This window comes from Pieris napi, chromosome 23, assembly GCF_905475465.1.
Source record: "Pieris napi chromosome 23, ilPieNapi1.2, whole genome shotgun sequence".
NCBI lineage: Eukaryota > Metazoa > Arthropoda > Insecta > Lepidoptera > Pieridae > Pieris > Pieris napi.
The window spans coordinates 4343587-4360354 of NC_062256.1; the positions used below are offsets into that span (position 1 = coordinate 4343587).

General features: G+C 34.7%; 1 protein-coding gene across 5 annotated transcripts; it reads right to left on the reverse strand.

Moving 5' to 3' along the window:
* Positions 1-3080: 3080 nt before the first annotated feature.
* LOC125061085 (putative ATP-dependent RNA helicase TDRD12) lies at positions 3081-16694 on the reverse strand. Of its 5 annotated transcripts, none has more exons than XM_047666219.1 (4): positions 16655-16694; positions 9888-10162; positions 8072-8505; positions 3081-7150 (listed from the first exon to the last, which is right to left on the reverse strand). In XM_047666219.1, exons 1-4 carry the CDS (start codon positions 16664-16666, stop codon positions 3321-3323), a joined length of 4551 nt encoding a protein of 1516 aa, XP_047522175.1. In that variant the 5' UTR covers positions 16667-16694; the 3' UTR covers positions 3081-3320. The 5 variants fall into 5 exon arrangements, with proteins under 5 accessions (XP_047522175.1, XP_047522174.1, XP_047522176.1 ...); XM_047666218.1 differs by having other exon boundaries at positions 3081-7156; positions 16655-16681; XM_047666220.1 differs by lacking the exon at positions 16655-16694 and adding an exon at positions 11036-11141 and having other exon boundaries at positions 3081-7156.
* Between the last annotated feature and the right edge of the window lie 74 nt (positions 16695-16768).

The following is a 16768-nucleotide window of genomic DNA, read 5'->3' on the forward strand; positions in this document are numbered from 1 at the left end:
GGGATAAAACATTTGAGTCTGAGCAAAAATGCTTATATTTTTGAAATTATACTTCTTTAGGCGCGTTATGAAAAATTGATGAGAGTGAAATTTTAAGATGCGCGCCGTGACACAAAATTAACAGAATGAAGTTGCTCACGGAAGATGCTACTGCATTGGACATAATTTAAAAACAGCATTCGAATAATAATAGAATTTATTTATTTAATTTTTAAAATGTAAACTGAACTTTATTGACTCCTTTTCCAGTATTTGATTATTTAATTGTAATTATTTGCATGCAATCAAAAACTATTTTTAATACTGCCAAAGTAGAACAAACAAAGTATAACTTCTTACGCGCGTACATAAGTACACGCACCCTTTTTTATAGATATAGGCCATAATAGGCAAAAAATATAAACGATTTCATCATAAGAATAATTTTACAAAAAACTAGACTAATTATCTTTTCAAAAGATGTTTATAAGTAATCAACATTGAGTAGGCTAATAAATCAAAACACACACACAAAACAATCACTTCTCGTAATTTTACCTAGGCTCTCGAGTCGCGCGATATGACTTTTTTGTGCCAAGATGGCCGCCCATCTACGGTCACCCACAGACCTTGTAGTTTTTTAACTAACTAAAAAATAGGGTATGTTCGATTTATTTCAATCGTTTCTTTTAAATGAAAAACAGAATAACATTATCGTAAATTTTAATCAGACATTTTTAATAATAAAGATTTGTAAATAATAAATTAATTAAAACAGTTCAATAAAAATTTAAGTAGTTAAATATGGTACTCCATAAAGCAACCTTCAATGCACAGGTTAATGCTGCATTCTAGACACTTCCATATACATAGTTCTGACCTTTCGCTGGGCGCACATCCAACAGCGAGCTTGTTTGTGCCCATTTCTCACTGGAAAGTGTCGGTGTTCTAGATGAGCTCTATTGCTTGTTGTTGCTCTTGGTCGCGCAGTTCGGTTCGAGATGATATTAGTCGGGGTTCCGTAGTCAGGTCAATATTTCGGTGTATTTTTAATAAGTCTTCCGCCAGAATTGTCCTAAACAGCCAATGCGAAATTTTGGGATTTGCCGATTTAAAAATAACAAAGCAGTTAAATATTCGCTGTCGATGAATTCGGACGCCTCGCAAGCACGCACGATCCGGCGATGGTCTTCTGTAACAAATAAAAATGACGTTAATAGAAATATTCAACGAATATTAATAGTAAGTAACAGTAAAATACTAATTGCACGTGTCGCTTCCGCGGTGGAGCGTCAGGCAAAAGCACTCGTGGCAAACTGTCAAAACAATTCAAAAATCTAAATATTTTGTAGAATCAAGAGAAAAACAACCAATAAGTTAAAGTAAAAGCAAATACTTACCTCCTAATTTCATCCACCATTTCTCCACTGCTTCCACGTCCCCCGCGGCCTCCACGACCGTTTATTGGTCGAACACTAGTGATGGTGACACAAAATAACACAGCGAAGCAAGCTTATAACTAACGTCCGTCCGGCACGGCTGCTTAAATCCATCTGATCATCATTTAAATCAATCCAACTAAACTACCACGCTGGTAAAAGGGACCAACCAACCCTTCCGCTACCTGCGCACCCGCCGACCAAGAACAACATCTGGCTAGCAGCTTCGTTCGTCAGCTTTCTAAACTGCATTGTTCGTGGTACGACTACGGCTTCCAGCATGGGTGGGCCCAACATCCCCATGATACTTAGAATTGTCAATTTCACTCGGTGAGCGTTTAATACATTTAATGTATACGTTACATCAGGGGTCTCCAAACTACGGCCCGAGAGCCACATCTGGCCCACTGACATATTTTGTCCGGCCCGCGGAGAGCTAGTATACTTGAAAACTCCTTTTAAAGAACATATTTTTTATAGCAAATTAAATTTAGTTTACCTTAGAATAATTATTAATATGACATCTACATTGATATGGTCATGGGCTAACTCATAACATTGTTGTATACGGTTTATGGTATATGGTTTTGGCCCTCGGAACTTACTGGAGTAATCAGTATGGCCCTAAGGCTGGAAAGTTGGGAGACCCCTGCGTTACATGACTAAGAAAAAAAAACGTGCAATAACAATTTAGTGAAGCATCGACAGCCTAAACTTTGTGGACCCTTAAGCTGGAATGTAACTTAAATAAGCCCAATCACACCATTCAAATTAAAATTGCAGTGCAGCACCTAAACATCCACCAGTATAGGATTGATTAGAATTAGCATAAATTATTAGCAAATGAATGTTCGTATGTAAATTAAATTAATGCAAAATAGCATTATGATGCACTTCACTAGGGAAATTGAAGTGCATCAAAAGTGCAATTATTTTCGAATATCATAATCAGCAGATATAAATAATCACATTAACACCAAGCGTAACAAAAAATTGTTTTTTCACCTGGGGACAATTATTTAAGGGGATACGATTTTACGTACTTTATTTAAAAAAAAAACAAACTGAAAATTTATTTAAAAAAATGTACTGGTAACAAAAAAATCAAGACCGAACACCAGGTAATGGCAATAAATCGTTAAGAAGATCATAACAACCAGATCCTTATTAAATAGTAGTTTATAAAACAATAATAAACGCGCTAGACGCCACTACAATTTTGGAAGTATCCCCTCGATTTTTCTGGAATAATCAGATGCTGGGTTCCTTATTATACCTTCGGATATCTCCTTTCCAATACAAAAGAATAATATACGGTCTAATTGAGAAACCTCCATTTTGAAGTCGATTAAAAACCTGAAACTGGTAAAAATTTGGCACGACATTTTCATGAGATATATATTCTTTATAATACTGGTACAAAAACACTAATTCTTTTTTTTATTAACACTATTGAGTCTTTATTCAGATGGGATTTTTTCTTATTACTAAGCTTTAAATTAATTAAACTTATAATAAAAATAAAATAATTAAGCGGCGCTACAATATTTTAGGTCTAGGCCTCAGATTTCTGTTTCATCATTTATCAATCTAATAGGCAAGTATGTGAGCCTCTTGTGCCTGACACGCCATCGTGTTGGGTCTAATGCAAGCCGGTTTCCTCACGATGTTTTCCTTCGTACGAGCGAATGTTAAATGCGCACAGCCGGGGTTCTACGACCTCAGGGATGAGTCGCACGCTTCAAGCCACTGCTTTAAAACTTAAACTTATAATATCTATATAACATTAAGTAACCAAGTTTAGAGTGAGAGCCGCTATCTCATATACTATACTGAAAACGTCTGGCCTTTGACTGTCCTGGACTTTATTACATATAAAATTTTAGTCACGGTCAGCAATATTTAATAATATATAAAATCCACATCATCATCACTATCTGTATCTTCCCTCTCATGCAATTCCTTAACAATGTTCACTATAGAATCATCCACAACTTCTTCATCAGACGACGTATCCAAATTGTCAACGTCATAGACAATCCATCGCTTAATTCCATCGAAATTTCCAAGAGTAGCCCAATTTTTTTGCAATATTTTTACCAGTTTCACTAATATATATTGCCCCTTATTTGAATGTGAACTTTTTCCCGTATCAACAACGCCGTAAAGTTCAAAGTCAAACGCGTACTTCGTCTCATGCAAATGTGTTGAGAATTTTATTGACCGATCCTTAATTGCCATTTCGTATTCTTCTACGCCAATTAGTTGTATTTTTATCTGCACAACGGCTTTATCCTGACACCATAGGAGCTTGGGCTGTCGTGTTTCATCAAGGATGGCGCATTGTGGTTTTGTCGAAGACCCGGTGTCGTCTGAATCTAAATCATTACTCTTAGATACTGAAAGATCAATAGAGCTTGATTTGTCACTTGAAATGGTTGTATTTGCATTATCGGCTAAAGGCATTATCGCTGGAAGATTTTGTTTAGCTTGCTTTGTGTTTTGAGGTTGCTTTAAGTGGGAGGCAAAGTCAGCCATGTTGTACATTTCCCAGGGATCTGATTGGTTTGAATCACAATCAGACGCAATCAAAGGAACTGATCGTATCAGTTTAGGCATAGACGAGACATTTGGAATATCTGGTGTAGTTTTGTCTAGATTTTCCCAATCTTCAGGCGTTCCCGTGTTTGGCACGACGTCTTTAAGGTAATGAATTTCATCTTCCAATGTACTTGCTATATTTAAATCCAGCATCAATTGATTAATAATAATATCAGCGCTGGAACTTGTATCTACTAAAGCGATGGAGTATTTATTGCCACCGGTAGTAGTGGCCGGTTGTTTGTTAAAAGGTTTAGCGAAGAAGTGCTTTGTTCCCTCATCCGCGTAGTTCGATAGCCATGTATTACAGAAATCTGTCCAAACATTTCCAGTTGGTTTAACACCTATTAGACGACATTCAATGCTTTGGAAAGGGAGTTTATTAATTAATTTATCTGCTATAGGCATCGCGTCTTTTAATGGAACATACGCCAAGTCGCCTTGATCCACAAAGAAACAATTTATCATGTTGCCTTCAACTTTCTCGACTCTCGCGCGTTCGTATACATCGTCGTTAGGAAATTTCGCCAGTATTATATCACCCACTTCCGCATCTATCAACGGTTCTGGGTTGCTGTCTATATATGTTTCAATATCTTTTAATAAAACCTGCATGCACGGTTCGAATTTACTAACACGTACTAAGAACTGCTCGGGATCTATTACGGAAGTAATAAAAATTCCCTCTATTTCACCAATATTCAAATGCGCCCAGGTGCCTTTTTCTTTCTTTTTCTTAGTCTTCTTCACAGCTGAGGTAGGGACTGTTGAAAAGTTTGGACCACACAACTCTTTAATTTTATTAAAATGATCAGGGTATTTTTCCGCATGCATTTGTAGGAGTTCCTGTTTCAAGTCATGCTTAACAACGACTCGGTCTAACGATGTAAGGTTTTCACATACTTCTAACGTATCAAAAAAGAGACAGTTTCCAATTACACCAACAATACGGCCTCTTACGTAAGAATCTTCATCACCAACAAGGCTTTTAATGTTATCAAGAGCCAGTTCTGAAAACGTCACATCATTATCTTTTGGTTGGAGATTTACCAAACGAATTTGCACAGTATACGTTTCAATAGAAATTAGACTCTCCGGCAAATGATATAAATATATATCTCTTGTTTCCTCATATTTCTCCTCATCTAATAGCTTTATCAACACTCGGTAGGAACCGCGAGTTCGGCAAATAATTTTTACGACTTGACACCTCGCGAACGAATCCAGTTTCACCGACACAGCGCAGATATCGCCTACTTTTGGTATACCGTGAAGTTGTCTGTTCGCAACATTACCGAAATACATGCCAAGTTTAATAGAAAGGGTGTGCATCGCGGGGAACTTGATTTGTTTACTATTCTCAATGTGAGTTAACAGGCGAGCGGAGTAATTTACAGCTGTGTGGAGATGAATGATTTTAAAAGTAACAATCCCATATCGAGGAACCCATTTAGGTGGATCATCGTAGCCCTTCAACGCCGAATGACGATTCCGACAGTCGTAGAACTCTGGGCAATAACCCAAGGTTAAAAGGTTACCGCAAATCGGAACTAATGTTTCAGCCTTCATCACATCCTTTTCAGCTAGTATTTTACTGCAGATTTCATCCAGAACAGGCGGAATATCCTTAGTGCACCTCTTTACGAAGTTTAAAATCTTCGGTAATTTGTCCGTATTCACTTCCTCGAGGATAATTTTAATTTTGACAGAATCGTTGTTCGAATGAAAAATCGACGGGTATTTTTCGTTTAAAACGAAAAATCGTTTTCTAAAGAAGAAATACGCTTTGGGTAGAGAGTAATGGACGAGATAATTTGCATCGGTAATATTGAGATGGGATAAATTCTCATCTGTACAAATAAGAATCGGGCCTATCAAAGGTGCGTCATAATCATTCCAGCTCGAGTTAAGATTGTGAAGATCCGACAGGTTCATTTCATTATTACATGCAAATATGTAATTTTGGCGACATTTCAACCCCTTCTCCAGAATTTTTACCTCATCATCCAATCTACACACAATTACTACTTTCTTTGACGCATCGATTTCGTCCAAAAACTCTAAGACAGACCCAATTTTATCATTTTTCACAAAGCTAACTGTCATTTTCGCCTTCGAATAGATCACGCATTCCGGGAATGCACCGATACTTATAACAGCATCAGGGACTTTCTTCGCTAGCGGTTCCATAAAATCGCACCAAATCCTGGACGCAACGACAAATTGAACTTTAAGCTCCTTATTAGACCTGGAATTTTCGACCTCTTTAATTTTTTGAACAAAGAATTTAAGCTCTCTTCTATAAACTTCGTTCATTCGTTCACAATCATCCAGAACGATGATTCTGATCCTGCGTAAGTCAACACCAAAATCATTATCTTGCAGCAACCGAACTAAAACCGATGGTGTGGATATTAACAGATCACACCCATTCAAAAGACTTGTGGCAATAAACAAATCATCTACCCCAGAATAAACAGCTAGAATCCGATCTTTAAACCCAAGAAGCATTTTAGCGTTCTTCTCGATTTGAGTCACGGATTCAGCTGTAGCACAGACGATGATACATATAGGCCCAACACAATTGCTGATTTCAGGTGTCCCATCACTAATTAAACGGCAGACACTTGCCAGATAACCCATAGTTTTACCGCAAAACTTAGGGCCTATGATGAAAATACTGTGTCCCCTTAGAATCGTATGCCAAGTGATGGACTGTATCGACATTGGCCGCGTGATGGACATTTTTTTTAACACAATCTGTATGTGTTCATTGAATGGTATATCCCGCATTGTAAATATGGGTTTTATATTTTTTTTTAATTTCGAATGCACCATTACGACTGGCGTAACTATATTGTCGACAAAACTACACATTGAAGAGGTTATAGTGTTTAAATTTATTTTGTCATCTTTTATTACATTTTTACTCATTTTTATATTTCTTTTTGGATATTTTGTATTAATATATTGCATTAAATCATTAATATCTTCATCGCTATTATTTTCCATTTTGGGAGCTTTTTCAGATTCTAATACATTAGATTCCTTTTTTTGGGTTGGTCTGACATTGAAAATTTCGTTCTTAATTTCTTCTTTGATTTCAATGTTCGGTTCCTTATCTTCTTTAGCTGATGCTAAGGAAAAAAGCGTGGTATTAATATAACGAAACTCACGTCAGACAGTTTCGTGTCAAAATAATTGTGGTTTAAGTTTAATCATTAGGACTGACAGTCCTTAAAAAAAAACAGTTGCGCTACAACCTTATAGTTCTGTATGTGTTTTGTAATTAATAGGCAAGTGATCAGCCTGCTGTGCCTGTTAAACGCTTTCTACTTTTTGGGTCTAAGGTTCCACACGATGTTTTCCTTTACTGCACGAGCGAGTGTTAAAGAAGACAGAAGAAAGACAGAAAGTTCATCTGCACACCCAGGATCGAAGCCACCTCACAGACCCTAGCAATTTTTAAGAAGCCGACAACTCACGCGAATTTGACAGTATCCATGGGCGTTATCACATTATAAGGTCTCGTACATAATTACCAATTAGTATCAAGCAATTTTTAAATTATGCCACCATTCAACGTACGTCCTTCATCATTAGTGTTAGAACGCACTGGTCATTTATTTACACAATAAATGTTGTTAGTATATTATGTGCGTTAATCGCCAATGTTTCGGGTTTTAAATAAATAATGTAGTGGCGCTACAACCTTTTCAGATCTGAGGCCCAGATTCGTATGAGCGATACTACGACCTCGGGAATAAGAGTCGCACGCTGAAGCCACAACATTGCTTTTCGGGCTATAACTAACTACATTACTAATTATGAAGATGACATTTTCCACCTTATCAAAGAGAATGAGGAAATATAGAAAGCGAGACGACTTTGACTTTATTTAACTTAAAAATGGTAATTTGTCGTTTGGTTAATCTATAATTTCAGTTTTCAGACTTACCTGCATAAGCCCTTTGACACTCTCAAAGCCAGAGGGCTCGCGAGTGCGTTGCCGGCTTTTTAATTATTGATAAATATTATATAACAATACTTACAAATTTTTGTCTCTGCCTCCATATTCTTCTTCCATATTTGAAACATTTCCAATTTCTTAAACATCTTCATATTCTTCGGTTTTTCATCCATTTTCTGCCCATACGTTTTCATAGCAAAATCTTTGTCCGTCCCTTTCTCTTCGAATTTCCAATTGACCTCTTCCAGCACATCACTTTTATTCATATTTAAATCTTTTTCGTATAATTCAAATTTGTTCGTAATTTTTTTATAATATACATTAAGATTTCTAATAACATCTCTCATGTCCATATAATTCAGCTTGGTGTGCAGCTTCTGTGATAACTTTTGATGAAACACACCTTTATCATTAATTGCAAATGATGACTTTGTTAGAAATGTTGACAGATTTTTCAGACCAGATTTAGTATTGCAATAAATATCGCCATATTTGTGCTTTCCGTCGAATATACAACTGGAATTATTAAAAATATCGTTTAATAATAATCAATACATGTAAGTGGACTCAGTGTAGCCAACATAATGTTCGTAGGACCAACTTCAAATACCCTTAAATAAAGACTCAAAAGGAACTTTAGGGTTCTTATTGACTTGGTTTGAGAGGTATTTTCAAATATGCATCAGAAATACAATTAAAAAAAAATAGTATAAAATGTCGATTTTGGAGTGTTATTTTGATATTTCAGTTACAGCCACGCGTAAATTACCCCCTGACCAGCTGTCCACTACAGTATTTTCGACCCATTCGACTTAGTATTTCAAGAAAAGAGCGAATAAATACCAATTCTTCAAAAGCCGCTCTTGCGAGCCTTCTGGCAATGTGTGTCCATGGGCGGTGATATACACAGCGGTGACTTAACACAAGGTGAGCCTCTTGCCCGTTTGCCTCTTATTACATTTAAAAAAAATTTATTCCCTAAAACCTTCAAAGACATCAAAAAGTCATAAGTCAAAAATCATTTGATCATATAGTAATCACATAACACAATGTACATGTTAACGTAAAATTGTAAATACCGTTAGATTGTAATCTACCTCGCGAGATTATAAACTGTCGAAAGATTGTGAACTCAACGTACTGCTTACAATTTAACGTATTATTATTCGGTAGATTATAATCTATCGAAGTGATATACGTTAAATTGTAAGCAGTATGTTGAGTTCACAATCAATGAAATGCTTCTAAATTTACATTTAGTGCCAGTCCATCTTGGTTCCCCCTAAATTTAAAGTGAAAAACCACGTTGGCAAAAATTACTGAAATGTTGTGGTAAATATGAATATAATAGTAACACTAAGGGGTATATGAATATAAAAGTAATACTTAGGGGTATGTGAAGTTGATTCTATTGTTTATTTATTTATTTATTATTGTTGGTTGAAAACATTCTGTAGGAGTTGGCATCACTGGCTCATGTTAACATAACTCAATTTAATGCCATACTCCATAAAATGTCAAACTATTAGATTTCTTAAACAATGGACTGGAGCCTCATCCGATGTTAAGTGATACCGCTCATGGATGCTCACACAGCCAGAGAGCTCGGGCAGCATGGAACCTCAGACATACAGACTCTTAATACAGTGTACCTTTAAGGCGAGCAATGCACTTGGAAACCTTTGGTGTTGCATTTGTCCATGGGCAGCGGTAAACACCTTACTTTAAATTATCCTCTTGCTTGTTTGCAAGAGAATAATTTAAAGTAATCCTGTCCCATAGCAATAAATTTATAAATAAACATACAACTGTAAATTAAATTTACTGCCAGTTCTCAAGTCAAGCACATAGATCATGTCAGAAACTCACCACTACTGTTTTAATTTATTGGTACTTACCCATCATCCAAATGTATCACAGAAAACCATATCTCTGTTGCATCAGCAAAGAACTCCTTCATAAGATTCATTGCAGCTGGCAGCCACTTGTCGTTTTCATACTCCGTCAAGCAGTATGAATTTGTTTCTGGATTAAATGTTACTGTTTTTCCATGTGGTACAATACCATAGATACCAATTTGCTCTAAAACATTGTCTTTGTCTACCCATATTAAATGAGGATTACAGTAATGTATTATTTTGATTCTATAACTCCCCGATGGCAGCATATTTAACTGAAAATGAATTCAATTATAATTAATTAACATTTTAATGGTCCATTGGGTGATGGTTTCTTTAAAAACATACATCTTTTTAATTGTGGGCCAACATAATAAATATTAAACAATGTTGTAATTGTACAAATTAATACTTGCACATTCAAAAAATTGTTAATGTGAACAATATGTTTATTACATATTGGCTAGTTATTGTGATGCAGAACTTTGATAATATTCTTTTCGATAATTCTGTAAAGTAGTTGTAATAATTTAGTTGGCATTTGAAGTACTTAAGTGATACATAAAATATTACTGCATTGTGTGGGACTGCCTGATCTTTGTGGAATACCCTCTGTCTGTTGCTTTAAGTATCTCGGTACAAACACGAGTTACTGTACTGTAGGGGAACTGCAGGGATCAGTATAGTTATAAGGCTCTTCATTCCACTAACATAAGTTGTCTTAGTGTTGTAATGGTACTAACATAAATTGTTTAGTGCCATTAGGGCACAAAAAAGGGTTTTGATATAAATTTCTAATGTTAGAAACTTATGATGGCATTCAAGTGTGGTTTTTATCATGATACCTATAAATATTGGTTCTCTCTGGTATCTTTTGTTCATACAAGTGCTGAACATTTGAAGATCAGCATAAAATAATAATAGCTTTTTAGCGTCTATGAACATAAAGATTCTTGTAGGAATCACGAATTCCATAATGTCTTTGATTAAATTATATAATTAAGTATCTTATTAAGAGATAGATAGATATATTTTTTACTTAAAGTATGGAAGGAAGAATATAAGAATATAAATACATTCTTATACTAAAAACGGAATTTTAAATACATAGGGACTTACATAATAATTGCGAATGCTAGAATACTTACTAGATTTGAAATTTAACTTACAAAATTCTAAAACAATTCTGTACTTTAAAAATTAGCGATAGCGATTAGCCGGTAGCGGGTAAATACTTTGAAAATTTTTTTACAAACTACTTTTTTTTTTTTTAAATAATTTATTTCATAACCATGGATACAGAGTCCTTCAGTCGGAATCATAGAATTACATAAGGTCCTTAAAAGTATGTAATGGTAACGTGCAAATGTTACATTTATACCAAAAATAATAAATATAATATTAGCATAAACATTCTTAAGCTATTACGTTAATACAAATTGTAATTATATCCAAATTAAGTATAATATATTAAAACTAAATAACTTAATACAAAACTATTGTATACAATTGGAAATATTTCAACTAACTCTATGTAATTAAATTTGTTCAACTGTGTTTGAAATAAATTTAAACACAGGTAAGAAAAAAGCACGATAAGATAGTAAATCTTGAGGGCGGCGGGGAACACTTAATGAATTTTCGTCTGCGACATCACTAATGACACTTGCAAGTAATAAACGTTGGATGTTAAACGTTTCGCATTCAAACAAGACATGCTTTATATCGGCATTTTCCTTTGAACAATATGTACAATTATCATCAAGAATGATTTTCTTCCTCTTGAGATGTGCTGGAACACAGCAGTGTCCTACACGTAAGCGATTAATGCACGTTATGAACTTCCTATTAATGTATTTGAAGCTGTTATACCACGGGATCATTGGTAAATCTCTCTGTATTTCTGAGTACCATTGTCCTTTATTTAATACCTCTGTATTGTAGTTCCAATATTCTTTCCATCTTCTCTTGAGATGAATCTTTATCTGCGTATAATAGTCTGTGAAAGGCACTTTGAAAGAGTCTGTTAAATCATCGTCATGGTCCCGACGAGTCGCCTCGTCCACAACCTCATTGCCAGTTATACCACTGTGGGAGGGTACCCATACAAATTCTACATGCTTTTCTAAATTGTACAGTAAATCCTTAATTTTATATACAATATAATTCTGTTTATATCCTAAGCTACAATTACCCAATGCTGTTAAAACACTCTTAGAATCACTTACAACCAAAATATTTACATTATTTACATTACTATTTACATATGTTAAAGCAGCTAATATTGCCCAAGCCTCAGCAGTGAATATACTACAAGTTATAGGTAATCTCAAGCATTTAGTTAATTTCATTTGTGGGTCATAGAATGCTGCCTTAACAGTCTCACATTTGGAACCATCAGTATATATAATATAAAACTCTGATTTATCACTTAGAAATTGTAAAAAGTCAAACTTATTTTTAACAGAGTCTAAATTACATTGAATATTTAAGTAGTTCAGTAAAGAGTTATAAGGGCTATTGTAAATTGGCCACTTATTACTTGTGTGCATATTATTTGTCAAGTTTTTAATATATGACATTATGGTTGGAATTTCAGGTAACAAGCCTGAAATCAGTGTATTTATTGAGATGCTGCTTGCTTCAATTGACTGAGTTATTTCTACAGGATAAGAGACTCTACCAAGAATAACACTGTTCTCATTTGCCAGCTCCTTCAAACAAAATCGCTCAGCCAACTGTAAGCGTCGCAAGCACAGTGGAGGTATACAGTTTTCTACTTCCATACTGTTTATAGGAGTGGTGCGCATAGCTCCACTTATTACTCTCAGTCCAATATTTTGTATCACATCCAGTTTTCTTAGTAATGTACTATTTGCATTCATATAAGCTAAGGAACTGTAGTCAAAATGACTTCTGACTATGCTTTTGTACAGCATGTTCAAAGTTTTTGGATCTGAACCCCAAAAAGTACCTGCCAAACTTCTCATTACATTAATGCTTTTCATGGCATTTTGGCATATGTACTGAATGTGTTTATCAAATTTTAATTTGTCATCCACTACTACACCAAGAAATTTATGGTGATTAACTATAGGGATTTTATCATTGTTATAGGAAATATTTACAGTGTGTGCAAATGGATCTTTACTGAATACTAAAACTGAGCTTTTCTCTGAACTTATTTCTAATTTCAAAAAATTTCTGTAATAAGTCTGAAGTTTATTTAATGCAGTGTTTATGCTATTAACCGCTATGTTTAAACTTTGATTTTCACTATACAAAAGTAAGTCATCTGCAAATTGCAATATTTTAACCTGGGGTATATTTACATAATCCAGTATTTGTGATGTATACAAGTTATACAACAATGGTGACAAAGTTGCACCTTGCATTGTTCCTTTATTGGCCTGTTTAGGTCCATGCAACTTATTATTAAATTTAACATATATAGTCCTGTTGTGCAGGAAATTGAAAATCCAATTTAGAGTTTTTCCTGGTATACTCAATTTATGTAAAATTTTGATTAGGCTCTCAATATCAACATTATCAAATGCACCCTTAACATCTAAGAAGACACAAACAACATTAGAGTGACTAATCTTAGCTTTTTTGAGATCAGCAATGAAAGATACAAAGCTTTCAGAGCAACTTCTACCTTTCCTGAATCCAAACTGAATATCTGGTAACTTTCCTTCCGATTCAGCAAAATAATCTAATCTTATCTTTAGCATGTTCTCAAAGAGTTTACCTAAACACGATGATAATGAAATGGGTCTGTATGATGATGGATTTTTTGCAGTTTTATTTGGCTTTAAGATGGGAATGATGCACTGAGTTTTCCATGAATCTGGTATTAACAAGTTTTCCCATAGTATATTATAAATATTTAATAAGATTTCTATAGCATTAGGATGTAGTTCTTTAATTAAAATATATGGTATATTATCCAACCCTGGTGTTGTATCTTTTCTGCTTTTGAGGGATATGTACAATTCATTTAATGTAAATGGTTTATTCAGAAAGGAATTACTGTTATTTTCAGATGAATCATTTAAAATACCACTTACATTGTTTAAATTTATTTGATTTGAATCAGAGATGTTATCTAGGAATGAAGGCACCCATTCATCATTGAAAAATCTATCATGACATGAACCTATTCTCTTGAACCTTTTCATGTAACCCCATATTCTAGAAACAGGTGTCATTCTATTGAAACTACTACATAAGTTGTGCCACGAATTAATACTTTCTTCTTTAAGTATTCTTTTCTTTTGAGCATCTGCTTTTTTGTACTCTATAAAATTAGAAATGCTAGGTGAAGCTCTATACTGTATCAGGGCTTTTTTGGGCTTTCGAACTGCATCATCACATGTTTGGTTCCACCAGGGAACAGGTTTCCTCATGACTTTCACAGTTTGTCTAGACTTTTGTTTAGGTATAGTAATTGATCTGATGTCACACAAAATATTTATAAAATTATTGTATAAAGCAATTGGTTCTGTATTTTCAGTGTCTAACTGACAAAAAGATGTTTCAGATAAATTATAATATTCAGTCCAATCAGCCTTACAATATATGTATTTTTCTTCCACAGGCCGGACTTCATATGTGGATGGTTTTACATTGACAACAACCTGAGTTGGATAGTGGTAGCTGCCCATTGAATCATCATGAATTCGCCATTCACAAAGAGGAGCTATTGCTGGGTTAACCAAAGTAACATCAATAGCAGATGCATTTCTGTTTGGAATTTGAACAGTTGTAGCACTCCCATCATTCAAAATACACAAGTCTAGTTCATCAATGAGATTGTATAAACTATTGCCTCTACTATTATTTGATTGACATCCAAAAACTATATGGTGTGCATTTAGATCTCCCATTATTATACATGGCTTAGGTACTTCAAGTAAAACCTTTTTCATTGTGCGAATATTAAACCTGTTGACATCACTATTGTGAGGGCAATATACACAAAGAATGTGCAATTTGCCCATAGATGTTTCTACAGCTACACAGATATTTTGAACGGATTCATGAAAAAGTAGTGTTAACTATATCATACTGTAAATTTTGTTTGATTAGTATACCCACACCATTATGGGTATTAACTGAATTTTTATATATAAAATTATATGGTGCAAAGTTTGGAATTATACTAGTGCTTTTAAGCCAAGTTTCATTTAATAAACAGATATCAATATTATGTTTCGATAAAAAATTATTCAATAAGGCTTTCTTACTCTGTAAGCTTTGTATATTAAACTGTGCTATGTTTAAAAATGTATCCATTATTTAGTTTAATAAATTAGCTAAAAGTATTTCTTTAATTTTCTTATTTGTAATGGGTGTGTCGTTTTTATCATTACCCAGAGTAATAAGTGATTTTACTATGGCATTAATGATAATGTCGTTATTGAGAATTTGTTGTGCATTGAACGGGCCTGTAGTCACATTTTTATTGTTTGGCTTAGTAATAGCCGGAAACTCTTTAGGGTCTAACATCTGAGGGGCTATGGGAGCTGTACTCACCACAGTGGCATAACTTCTGTTGAGATTAAGATATTTATTATTTTTTTCCTCCATTTTCTTCTTTTTAATGGGGCAATCCCTGGAGATTGCTAAATGATTGCCATTACAGTTAATACATATAATTTCATCTACATCACACTCCTTGTAGGAGTGCCGGCCGGAACATGACGAGCACATTTGCTCTCCGCGACAAACTCGAGCTGAGTGATTGAATTTGAAACATCTGAAGCATTGCAGCAGTGGTGGAATGTAGGTGTGGATCGGGTATCTGAACATCTGTATATATGCATATTGGGGCAGCATTGTGGCAGCAAAAGTCACTGAAATCGTGCCGAGCGGGACCAGTTTTCCGTCAACTTTTTTCATGAATCTTTTAACGGAAATCACTTCCGTGTCGCACATTATGTTCTTATATATTTCCGCATTTGTTAGCTCCTTGGGCACATATCGTATGACGCCCGTCGTCGTTCAGTCAGGTGAGATGGAACAAAAGCTTTAAATTTGTGTCTTCCTAAAAAACTGTCCAGTTTTAGGAAATTATTGGCCGGAGCTGGTTTTTTAAAAGTGATGCCGATTTTGTGAGCATTCACTCGGTGTACGCCCACTATTCCTTTAACATTGTCCGTGAATAATTTAGTTAACGTGATGGGATTTTTGTTCCCTAACTTTTCATCTTCTTGGGATTCCACATAAACCACACAATCCGTGCTGTGGTTGTCTGGAAATTGTCTTTTATAATTTGGTTTAGTGAACACTTTATAGTTTTCATTAGTCACCTCTAATTTTCTTTTCTTGGCGTCTTTGTCACCGGGGGCCCGCCCCCCGGCGCTGTTTTCACTCATTATTATCTACTATTCACAAAATGTTACAAATTTTCTATTTACAGAAAAAAAAAGGAACAATTATATACAAAAAAATTAATTATTGAAAAAACGCAAAATTTAAAACACCCGCTTAGTTTGACTTCCCGCCAAAAAGTCTTACAAACTACTAATCAAATTTCATTGCCATCTCTAGTTTATTGGGTGAACTATTTCCTAAGCTATCATTCTACGTCGTTAAAAACGTTTATCTCTAACCTCAGTTTCAACTAGATGTCATTTTCTTAAACGACAAGTTCATGCGGCATTTTTTTGGATAGTGTAGTATCCACGTACGTGAGAGTGGATATGTTAAACTTATTTATATCGAGCACAAAAGTAATTAGTAATATTTGGTTAAAGATTTACCGGGTTCCTCATTTATATACTAGAGGTTAAAATATCATTAATTAAAATGTTAATGTCCTCGCAACATCAACGAATCTAATTTTGCCACTAGTGTTTTTGCATTAATGCATCTTG

What these genes read in the sequence shown, in the direction of transcription:
- LOC125061085 (XM_047666218.1), bottom strand. An exon ending in GTGATACATTTGGATGATGG is followed by an intron (nt 8,506 to 9,887) that starts GTAAGTACCAAT and finishes TAATAATTCCAG; the next exon opens with TTGTATATTCGACGGAAAGC. An exon ending in GGAGGCAGAGACAAAAATTT is followed by an intron (nt 7,157 to 8,071) that starts GTAAGTATTGTT and finishes TTTTTTCCTTAG; the next exon opens with CATCAGCTAAAGAAGATAAG.